This window comes from Pieris brassicae, chromosome 2 (genome assembly GCF_905147105.1).
Source record: "Pieris brassicae chromosome 2, ilPieBrab1.1, whole genome shotgun sequence".
Classification (NCBI taxonomy): Eukaryota; Metazoa; Arthropoda; class Insecta; order Lepidoptera; family Pieridae; genus Pieris; species Pieris brassicae.
The window spans coordinates 4,146,908-4,159,695 of record NC_059666.1 but is presented as its reverse complement, the minus strand read 5'-3'; the positions used below and the strand labels follow the sequence as shown (position 1 = coordinate 4,159,695).

Sequence of the window (12,788 nt, the reverse complement as noted above, 5' to 3'; positions counted from 1 at the left end):
GGTGAGAGCAGTACTTCTTGTGGGGCCGAATTTGTGGTTTATACAGTAGCATGAAAGACCAGGAATTAAGTACCGTCTTGCCTTGCTGAGCACACCAAACTTCTTTGGGGCTTTTTTTTATTTAGCCTATCCCTCCAAATACTGCGAAACTTAACGTCGTCGTCGTCGTTCGATATGTCAACGCCAAGTGTTCCGATGCTAGCTGTGGCTTTAAAAAGAGAAGTCTCCGAAAAGAGGAGTGTGTTCTCTTGGGATTAAATTATACTAGATTTAGTTGACCTTAGAAAAAAAGAATCCCAAGAGATAACCTTGAATATATGAGAAACTCATATTCAGAAGCACGGCGTAAGATTCAAGCAACAATAATAACCTACAAACTATAGTTTTAATCTTCAAACCTGCTAAGTATATATTAATTATTATTTAAATGTAAACCAATATATCTCGCAAGTCCGATTCTACGTTCTTAGTATAAAATATAAACGTTAGGATGATGCCTAATTAACCATTAACAAAGGATATTCAAGCTCACAATGATATAAATAATTAATTCGCTTTGGCGCTTTCTGTATATACGGGAATAAATGTAAAAATATCTAGAGCCTTATAATCTTTATTAAATCTGTTGGTAAAAATTGGAAAAGTGATAAGAGGATAAAACCATTGCGCCGCCAAACGGGCTTTATTGAAAACTCAGTGAATGTAGGCTCTATTAAAAAGATATACTAGTAAAGTGTACACGCTGATAGGCGGCGCGGCTGCGATTCAACTCGACTATTATAGAAATCTATAAATTGCTAAAATAAAATAAAGTATAAGACCAAGAAAATTGGATATATTTTTGAAACGTTTTGTCACTTTAACTTTATAAGGTAAGTGCACTTGCATGCACTTAATGAATTTTGCGGTTTCTCTTCATATAAGAACTCTAAAAAACCAGTTGCGGTACTATCTTTTAGGAGTCAAATTTCTCTATGTATTTCGTTTATATTAATATGCAAGTTGGTCATAAGCCATCTGTATCCGAGATGAGCCGCGAACTTACTCCTAAGTCCATTTATGTACAACCGGGGGTCAAGACGACGTCAAGAAGGAGAGTTGTCCGCTGCAACAATGCTCTAAAATAGATTGAGTAGAGCATAAAAAAGATAAATCAAAATATATGTATTCCAAACAAATATAATATTTATATTGGTTTTCATATGGGAAACAGCATTAAGGAAGATCAAACATATATTTCATTTCAAAAAATCCTTTTTCCCTTTTCTATTTTATAAAAAATCGATTCATAAGCCCCAAGTCAATCAAAAATATATTTTATGAAAATAAGGCAGCAACCAACACGAGGCCACTTGCAAATACGCGCCCGCTATCGTTAGTGACCGCAAACTGAAGCTTTTATATTATAAGCTTAACCATATACAGCCGAATTTATTTCCATCCTTTTACAAATAAAAGATTTCATCCTTTGTGAATTAACAACACTTGAAGTAATCCAATGGGTCTTTCTGCCAATAAAAATAGAGGAGGTTAAAAAATTTTAACCAGGACGAAGAACTTATATCGCTGCTACATTGGCCTTCGTAGATATTTCCGATCGCAACTTCTCACAAACCTTACCGAGCTTGTTCTGTACAAAACTCAGTACTCTGTACAAACTGTACAAAGCTCAGTTATAGTTCTGAAACAGATTCCAGAATTTCTCTCGAAGATCTCTCTCGTTATTTTCGAGTGGGAGATTCTTCGAAGAATCTTTGGTCCTGTTTGGGACGACGGTGTTTGGCGTATTCGCTACAATGACGACGCCAACATCGTCCAATTCATAAAGTGCAACAGGCTCAAGTGACTGGGACGTGTGCACCGAATAGTGTGCACTGAACTCACAACCCTGTGGCAAGAGAAAACCCGGCAGACTGAGGCTGTGTTGGTGGAATCGAAACGACCCCGAAACAATAGGGGTTAGCAATTGGACGCGGAAAGCACTGGATAGATTGCGATGGCGAAGTGTACTTAAGGAGGTTAAGGTCCACAAAGGGCTGTATAAACATTGATGATGATGAATTTGTATATTATGTATTATCTACATTTATTGAAAAATGCTACAAATTGACTACATAAAACGAATTTGCCACGTCCTTGGCATTAATGAGTAAACTTTATTAATAGATTCTACGATACATCGTTGTTTGAACTTCCTGAGAAGCCAGAAAGGTTAAATTCAAACTTCTTTCTGATTATCAGCTTAACTTTTACAGCTATCAAGCATAGGTTCAATAAATTACTATCGCACACATGATCGTTAGTATAGTTTGCAATGTTCTGTTTCAACGAGAGTCCCTACAGATTACATTTAACGATTCAAGCATCCAAAACATTTTTGCAAGAGGGCAGAAAGTTTCTAAGTAGGTTATTACTTTTCTTGGACTAAGATGTTGTCAGGACTAAATATTCCCAAAGGATTTTGTTTAGGGGAAAAGTAGAGAGGAAAGTCTAATCGGAATTATTATTAACACATTTTTGCAACAAAAGGAAACTCGAAGAAGTAATTATTAGAGATTTTGACAACAAAAATATAACTTTCCAAACTATTTATGTAAAGTGACACAGGAATCACACTAATGTAGGTGGTGGGTAGAGAAATTTATTGATGTTTGGTCCCTCCATTATATGTTTGTATTCTTGTTTCACCTCGTTCCTTCGTATTCTCAAGATACATTAAAATACTTACGGAATGATATAAAATCACATAAGGAAATAGTTCTTAGGCAAGTTTTAGTATTTGTTAGAAATTTTAATACAAAATAGGACTAAATAAATAAAATGTTAGTGAATAATAATTTAATCCACAATAAATAATCGTTAGTACACTTGCAGTTATTTTATCATCTAAATGCGAAACTAGTATTGTACAAGTTAGTAGAATTAATAATAAATAAATATTATTTACAATCGTGAAAGGCAAAGTTAGGAATGAATTCTACCGCTCTCGCAATCCTAAATTTACCACGCTCCCGCAAAAAAGCTCAGTAGAACCAACTAGGTGGTGCTTTAAGCTTTCAGTAATTAATTCTTAACTCTGCCATTGTTAATATTCCTTCACCGTTCGCCAATGCTCCGTCAGGTCACATTCACCGAAATGAGTTAGTCCTTTTTGATGATAGCCTGAAATGTATTCGAAATTCAATTCTTTTTATACGACATAATGAGACAATAAGAGTTAGAATCGTATTTATCCTTGAATACAGAGTCCATATTCCGTTGTCATTATAGAGTTACTGATATACTCCCAAAAACTGTTCTGTTCTTCAAAAATATAATATAAATATTATAGAAATCCAGTATAAGCTAGATATATGTAAGAACTGTTTACATCCATAATATAAAGAAATATTTCGTAGGTACTCTAACTTACCATACTATAAGAAACGTATTAAAAGATGAAGATCATAAGTTCTTTTTGTGATGTAAATCGAAGTTTAAATTAAAAGCTAAAGTTTATTTAAATAAATGTACTAAAAACATTTAATTACGCCTTATCCAGAACTATAAGATCACTTTGATATGTGAACAATAGTTCTGGAGTCAGAGTAATCGAATTCCACTTAAGATCGACAAAATGAAAGACAGTTAAGTTTTAATAAATTTAATCATGCACATGCTTTCACGCTAGACTGGCGAGAAATGTACGTTTTCATGCAATCACGTGCTTTTAAGAGAAATGCTTCTATTGTAAAAAAAAACTATTTTTAATATTAGCGTACTTACACAGACAAAGCCGTGAACATAACCTAACGTATACTTTAATATTTAGTTAAAGAAGTACGCATATGGTACAAGTTTTACCGCTGGAAGCAAAAGCTTAAGGCCAAGAAATGAATATTACTTTAGCAAAGTTGTACTTATTTCTGCGACTTTGTCTGTGAACTTGGGTGAAGCATGTTGCCCCAATTAATATGCTAAAATATTAACGAAGTTTTTCTCTTAATTCAATTTCTCAGTCAGTCAATACAGATATACAGAAAGAGAACTTATAAGGTACACCAGATGTAGACTTTTTAGTTATTGTTGACATTGGCTCCTAATACGAGCTTTTTTTTTATTAATCTAAAAACTTAATGTAACATTCTAATTAGGTGTCTAGCATTTAAATTTATTGGATTGTTAGTTTCATTTGGCATTTTAAAGTAATATTTTTATAGGCATGCGTTTGAGAAAGTTGTATGAAAAACCTTACCGCGTCCTTATTGTGCGCTTTTTTTCAAACTAGCGTTTAATCCTGACATACTCCAATACTTATTTCTAGTAGGTCACCATCATACGAATATCGTTAATATGAGCTATAAACAATTTGTATTTGCAAGGTCATACGTTAAACATTTCAGCATTTTCCCCATATGCTCCCCTTGGCGCACCAAGCCGCAAAATTGTATTTCTATCTGAATATTACAAAAAAACACATACGAACACACAAAGCTCAGATTTTTCTATTTGTTATTTTATTTAATGAAAGCTTTCTGAGCCTAACACACACCGATGACTTTTTGCTTTTCTCAGGATGTTTTTACAGTGCGAGCGTGTGTTCGATGTGCACGTAGAAAAAAAAGTTCATTGCACAGACGACAATAACATTCCCACGCTTTAGCCACTAGGACACTTTTCTGAATATTCAAATGTGACTTAAATAATATGGTGTAAATAAATAGTGTTATCATATTCCCGCTATCATGCATCAAACATATGTAAAGTATTAGAGCAGCATAATAAAGGACTTTAACTTATCGTGTTGCACAAGTGTAAAAATACCTAATTTAGTATGTAGTAGTAGCAGTAAAACATGCACAACAATCAGCTTTAAACTTTTACATATACATCTTTTTTTATTAATGATTAGCGAGATTTCGTTTGTCAGTACATAGAATTTAAAAACCTTTACACAAAAAATACTGTCTAAAAGCCATGCAATGAATACTAACTAATCTGTCACCTGAGGAGAGAAGAGTTTCTTCAGTCCGATGATAGTAGCGAGGAGCAGAGCAATTTTGGAGATAAGGAGAGCCTTTCCGACCATCAGGTAGAGACCTTTGAAGGTCAGAGCACCAAGGAGGCCGAACTTCAAGGCAGCTGCTGCGAGGAATGGACCCATGTTCTTGTTCCTTTGTCTGCCGCTCTCGAATACTTTTGGAGCTTTCATTGATACACCTGGAGTTTAAATGTGAAAACGAAACGATGTATATATATACTGCATGTTTCATAATTAAAAGGATTTAATAACAATTCCTTTGCAATAGGTAAAACTCTTGTAACTCTCATATTCTAACTTACAAATATTTCGTGATAAAATCTTCGATACAATTTTTTTATGTATAAAGCCTCTTTGCCTTTTGACTTTTTATGACATTAGTTTGAATGATGGTATAATAAACTGTACTAACCAACACCCAAGCTTCCATCCTTCTCTTGTTTGCCGGCAATAACCACATCTGCGTTATCCAGGATCCTGTACCTCAAGGACCTGGTGGTGGCAAAGTTCCATAGTTTTTCCATGATAACCTGTTGCGCCTGGTCTTCTAAAGAAGTACCGGCTCTTGCAAGGGTCTCTGGCTTGATGGGCATTTCGGCAGCTAAACCATTGCTGGAAATAAAACATTTATTTGATGACAACTGCCGAAACTACACAATTAAAAATGGGGTCTTAGGTTACTCTTATCTCTAATAATGCTTCTTTCGATTTAAAATCATATCACATTGGTGAATATAATCTGAACAAAAAGTATTAAAACAACCGTATAAAGAGTGACAAGTCGAGTAAGTTTATAAGTTTTTTTTATGTAGCAACTCCACACCCAGTTATTTTTCGTAGCATTATTGTACGCGCTCGAAAAATGTTAGATAAAAAAAATATAACACATTTACATAATTAATACATGTGAGGCAAACTTTGTCCCTGACGTCCGAGCTTAGAGTTTATCGAATGACACGATCAATAAAGCTGTAAATTATCATAGCATTTGCGTTTCAATATTCAAAGGTTCCATAGGAATTGAAATCAGCGCTTATTCACAGTACGTATTTAGAGTCTATTATTATATAATCCCGAATTGTATGACAGTGCCGTACAAAATTACCATTGTAAATTCTATTGTTGTGGTTTATAGATTCAAAATGAAAATTCGATTTTACGTCAGTAATTATAAAGATATGAAGACTTCACTTTCTTTGCTTTGTACTGCCAGTTAAATATAATAATTCCAGTATTCATGAAATATAAAACGGGTGAAACGAGTTACGTAGACATAATAATACTTTTTAATTATTCTTTGTCTCTACGTTATTGTATGTATAGCATGACATAATTAAGCGTGTGATTAACAACCCTTTCTTCTTATAAATCGAAATTATAAGTTGATCGTGAGGTAAAGGAAACCGTCTTGAGGACACTGGCATGTGTTAAATCTAAACACCAAGACATTTGTGTGTGTCAGGCATAAAATCTATTTCATTTTATTTCTACATCTTAACAGTTATAGCTACAGATACCGGAAAACTTCTTGAGCATTAAACAAGGGAGTGGGGGAAAGTTTGCGCATCGTACACAGCGCGGGACACAAACGTCAACTTATTTACCAATCACGCGATCGACACGTCACTCTCTCGCCGCCCCCCATATCAGTAATACTTAAATATCGCTCCTGCGCAGGCAAGTACTTTTGTTCAAGATGTTTGCCGGTATCTATACCTGTCCTTACAGAAAATGTATATAGTATCGTATTATAAAATGGCGACTTAGTACCTACGTACAGCTTGTAAAAGTATCCACGTTACTTAAAACCCATGGAGACAATTGACGTGAACCCATAAAAGGTCGCCATGCAGTGTCACAAAATTATTATTGAATGCTTTGCTTTACAATGGCTGTTAGAATGTTAATTTGGTTATACTGGTATATCCCGATGTTCATTGATTTCAATGAGAAACCAATACATTGCATTACCATATAACGCCAAATAATTATGGACCTGTACGTTTGGATTTATTATTTTTATAAATCTGGTTAAGATTCGCATTCCAATGTTTTTTTGGCAAAACTTAACAATGAAAAATATTTTGTATACGATACAATTTATAGCCGCTAAGCAGTGCGTATAGACCCTAAGCCTATTTCAATTAATAACTTTGTGAACTCACATTAGCGGTAATTACTTAGATACGTGACAATCCGTTATTAATCTTTCCCGTTAGAAAAATCACGCCCATTACTTGCGAACCTATAATTCGTTTAATACGCAAATGGAATTGGCTGATAACGATGTATAGAATGTTTCAGGCAAATCCGTGCTGAATAAAATTATAAAACTCTTGGCATATTTGTAAGTTTTATCTAGACCATTTATTGAGGAAGACTGATAAGCTAAATACTATGAAAAGATTTGATTGTGGATGAATTTATAGTTAGTAGATTATATTCAAAAGTCAATTTGTTATTTTAACCGAACCGTGTCTATGGGTTGTTCCCGTTTACATCTGCTATTATGAAAGACTTCATCTGGGAACACGGCAGTGCGGCCACCAAGTCGAGCTTTAAATATTAATAATATAAACAATAACACGTAGTCTAGTTTATAAAATTTTGCATAATACCAAAATTTTTATTTTCACAAAGTAATGTTCTAGAATTATATTTATAACACAACAAAATTATGACACATACATAAGAATACATAAAAATGTTGTGAAAATTGAGAATGTCAAGCTGCGAATGATAGGATGTCAATCATTTTTTCGCTCGTGTAATAATTTGTTTGGGTAACAGAGTTTATGGTTATAGAAATAAGGAAACTCAGTAGGTAATATTTATCTTATACATTCTAAAATTTCACGAATTTTATTTAAACATCTTAAAACACACGTTAATGAGCATAATTAGAACAGAAAGATTTCCTATGTACCACATCGTAATAAATTCTGAACACCTAATATATTTTACAGAAATAATCATCATTTTTTAACAGTACCATCTAAAACTTTAAGCGTTCTTAATTCACTTGACAACAATATTTCTATATTGTGTTTATAATAAAGCAGTTGTAAATGTGACCCTAAATAAAACATTAAAGATATAACCCCTTATCTTTATATCCATTGTATCGAATTGAATAAATTATGGTTCTGTTTATTTGTGACAGTACAAATAGAGACGGAGGTTAATAACCTTACCTTTCATCAACAATCATCATGTCGTCGCTGAGCTGGAAAGCAGCTGTCCGAAGCATTCTGTCCACGTAGCCCACAAATTCTACAGCAATGCATGAGGACGTCTGTCGGTTGGCACATTGGTTGCTAAGACCGTTCTTAAGCGTTTCTTCTGATGGCAACTGGAAAATAAATGTTTGCAATCAGTAATCGTATAGGCAGTAAGAAAGTAGACCAAAATTTCAAAAAAAATGTTTCAAATTTACAATTGCTGCAATGAAACGGACATCCCGTTTCATAATTATTGTGTTCGGACCTAAACAACAAAATTATTAATGTAAATTTTGATAAAATACATGTATACAAAACCATTTTGTATACACCAATGGTGCTACAAACTTTTAGGTCTCGGTTTAAGATATGTATCTGTTACGTGATCATTTCTTATAGGCAAGTGGTGATCGGCTTTCTGTGACTGACAAGGTGATCGGCTTTCTGTGACTGACACACACTGTTGACTTTTTTGGGTCTAACCATGGTCATGCCCATTTCCCTCTCGGTACGAACGAGTGTTCAATGCGCACATAGAAAATCGATTGGTGCACGATCGAACCTACGACCCCAGCGATGAGAGTCGCACGTTGAAACCACTAGGCACCACTTACACTACTCTACTCATCACGCTTACAAAACAATTATACTTATAAAATAAACCTTCTGAGAGTTATGTAACTTAACGAGCTTAACTTAATTTCACGAGCGAAAAACGCGACTCACTATTATTCGACTACTTGAGTAGTATAATACGTATATAAGACCGATAGACAACAAAGTAAATATATCCATGTACTCGTAATAAAGTGAATTACTATGAAAATAGAACGTTTTCACATAATTACGATATTATATGGCAATCACAAAAGAAAAAGATCAATCAAAAGCGAAGCATTTTTCTCACACTTGTGAAATTATGGCTCGCGTTCAAGGTTATAAATTAACAATTCAAATTCGCACGGTAATACAAATAAAAAGTCGGAAGATGTAGAAAGTGGTCTGACTTTTACTAAGCTTTTCCTTTATAGTTTCTGAATGTTGATCCAATCTTATGTTCGACCGAAAACTGGTTTATCGGAAAGTACCCTGGAGTGATGTATCAAAAATATTCTATATTTATATATTCATCAATCAGACCATAATCCACGTTAGAAGAAATATATGTTAGTAATTACAATTTATATTTAAATTGTATATTTTCTTTTATCGTTTTTTAGGACTTTAGGAAAAATATCTAAAGTTTTGTCATAGTGGAAATTGTATTATCCACATACACCACAAACGAACAATGTAATAAACTTTATTTTTAATCGCATATTATATCAAAAAGTATATAAACAAGAAAAAACCAAGAACACGTTTATTTACAAAACAAGCAGTCCATTGATAGTTGTTCCTAAATAAATAATAATTTAATCACATAACAAACAACACATTTACAAGACAAGATTAGGAATCGATATCGAAAACAACTAAGATATAGAACTTTAATTCATATAAACTATCTTCCATTAAATAGCCGAATACATTTGACCTACAGCGTAGCAGCTACGCCGTAGCAATCAATAATCCAAACAATTAAAAATATTCTCTGCAAAAACAAAATGTATTCTTAATGTATCAATGAGTTTCAATGTCAAGGCAATCGTAGTGGGAATTGGCGCATTAGAGCTAGTTTTCCGCTTTCCAAGTGTAAATTATACAGAGAAGAATGCCACGCCCGTTACAAGACATACGATGCAGCGATTTATACTTATAAAGAGATCACTGGATAAACAAAACACTTCTATAATTGTATACTTTTACATAAAATCCTAATAATTGTTTTTGAATTATTATGCCAATCATTTTTTTTACTATAAGTCGAATCAATAAAGATTACACAAAAACTAAAGTGATAAATCTAATCCTTCACTTATGATAATTATTTACACTATAACGCCCTCCCTTTTCCTAACACCGTAGACAAAAAATCAATGGCGCTACAACCCTTTTTAGGTTTTGGCCTCAGATTTCTGTATTTGATTCATGATCATTTGTTAATCTAATAGGCAAGTAGGTTATCAGCCTTCGCTATTTGAGTCTAAGGCAAGCCGGTTTCCTCATGATGTTATCCTTCACCAATCGAGCGAATGTTAAATGCGCACATAGAAAGAAAGTCCATTGGTGCTAAGCCGAGACGAACCTTCGACCTCAGGGATGAGAGTCGCACGCTGAAGCCACTAGGCCAACACTGCACTTCACACCGTAGTGATATTTTCCAAAAAGATATGAATAAATACTTTAATTTAATACATATTCATATGTTAGCAATAAGCTCAAATAGTTTATAAATACTACCAAAATATACCATTTTAAATCGCCTAAGCTTATATATTAAATGTTTTAACCACTGAGTTTAAATTGCAAATGTGATATATTTACCCAGTGAATCATAAAATAAGGTTAATTAATGAATATTAATTGAAATTTTATTATTATTTTTGTTATATATCCATATAAAAAAATACGAATAATATACATATGTCTACGTCGTTTTTTATGTAAACAGAGGGAAAAAGTGGTAGGACGCTCACCTGATGTTAAGTGAGACCACTGTCCATGGACATTGTCAGAAGGCCGCTAAATGTGTTGCTGGCCTTTAAAGAATTGGAGCGCTCTTAAGAACTCTAAGGCGAATTTGGTACCTTTAGATTATAAGTTTATACATGGGTTAGTTTACTTAACTAAGCTAGTTTTTTTATTTCAAAAACTTGTAAATAAAAGTTTAAAATTTAGTATTATTTAACTCATAAACGCACTAATAGTATCCTATTAATTATTAGTATTATTAATACTAACGCAGCTTCATTAAATTGTCATTATTAAATGCCAAATTAACTAAAAGCATTAAAAAAAATCTAATCTAACATCCGTTACATACAAAGATGTTTTATTTGGAAACGATATACGCCAAAGATAATCATAATTGGTTAAGTTACATAATGTTCCGTCTCGTTTATTTATTTGAAAAGTGTCCTAACAATGATAAGAACAACATTGAATCCGAATTGTGTGCCTATAAAAGTTACGAATATATCTACTAGAAGTGGTTAAAGTATATTCAAGACTTGTCTAAAGCTACCACCATAAACAGTAGAATATTTTCAATAAAAAAGTACACGAATGAAAATAAATAATGTATATATATTTTATATAATCATATTAAAAAATTATCGTCAGAATAAAATATCGCCCACGGCATTTCGCCTGAAGACTTGTAACGAAGCGAAACGGAAGCTCGAAATAAAATTTAAATGAAATCAGTTAATTAACAGGGTTAATTAAAACTCAGGTAATAGGTTGTTTTCATTAAGCGATGCTTTACAAATTGTTACATTTTTGAAATTATTGTTTGTATAATACTACGTAGTATAAATATCGGGGTTGCCAGTAATTTTGTGCCTAAATGCTTTTCCAAAAAAACTTCATATTTCACATTTCTTCTATACCACCAGAATCAATTAGTGTAATGACATTTTCTTAATGGCTTGGTTATATGTACTTTCGTAGTGCTATCAATACAACAAAACAACTAATTGTAACTAGGCTCCGAATATGATATTGTCCCATTCATCCTAGCGCGGTCCTAGCGCTATAAGGCTTTTTAGCGAAATAGCTAAAAGGTTAGTGGACATCACAGGGGACCGAAGAGCTGGCGGATATATCGAATAAAGAATTAGTCTCCTTGGACTCCTTTTAATCAAATATTTTAATTACTATATTATATTTTATTCTTTTTTACCTTTAGGTTGATTGTTTCCTTAAATATATTTATTTGTGAATTGAGTTTTTGCTAAACAGAGGCAGATTATAAAATTAAAACGGTGTAATTACTCAATTAATGAATGATGGAGTTAAGGTTCAATCTTATTTTTTATCGAAGATCGACTTCTCTTCGAGAATTAATATCAACAAAATACTGTATGTACCGTTTTGAGCAAAGTAATCTGTTGCTAATGAAAAGGTATATATATATATAGGTCATTAATAAAGCATAGTGAAAACGCATTATACGAGCTTCGTTTTTTAGCGTAATACGAAAATAGTAATAAAAAAGGATTCAAATTAACTACAATCAGGCATCATATTTATTATTTATTTTACACATACCCCATGATCAATTTCGTTTGCGCACACGACTCCAACCAGCACGAGCGAAAACAGAAACCGTTTCATCTTGACAGTCCACACACACAAACACAAATGTGACACGGGCAACAACTGTTGCACTCCCTAAACAAATGCAGAAACGCATAGAAATATACTGTTATATATCAACACGCATCAGCGCGTACGCAGTGGGGTTACGTGGATTTAATTAATATAATCTAGATATAACAAATCATATTAATAACAATAAATATCTCTGAAATACATATCGTATATTAAAGCAACTTCGTAACACGAAATAGTATAAAAAGCTCTGGTGTAATTTAATTTGCATAATGTAAAGTCATTAAATGTCATTTAAACGATATTTTTATCAAATAAAGCATCTTGTT

The 12,788-nt window shown here is 33.0% G+C and overlaps 1 protein-coding gene across 1 annotated transcript; it reads right to left on the bottom strand.

Annotated features, from left to right (window-relative positions):
- Positions 1-4,972: 4,972 nt before the first annotated feature.
- On the bottom strand, positions 4,973-12,462 carry LOC123720206. Its single transcript, XM_045676743.1, has 4 exons — positions 12,397-12,462; positions 8,215-8,372; positions 5,433-5,632; positions 4,973-5,199 (listed from the first exon to the last, which is right to left on the bottom strand). Exons 1-4 carry the CDS (start codon positions 12,460-12,462, stop codon positions 4,973-4,975), a joined length of 651 nt encoding a protein of 216 aa, XP_045532699.1.
- Positions 12,463-12,788: the final 326 nt, after the last annotated feature.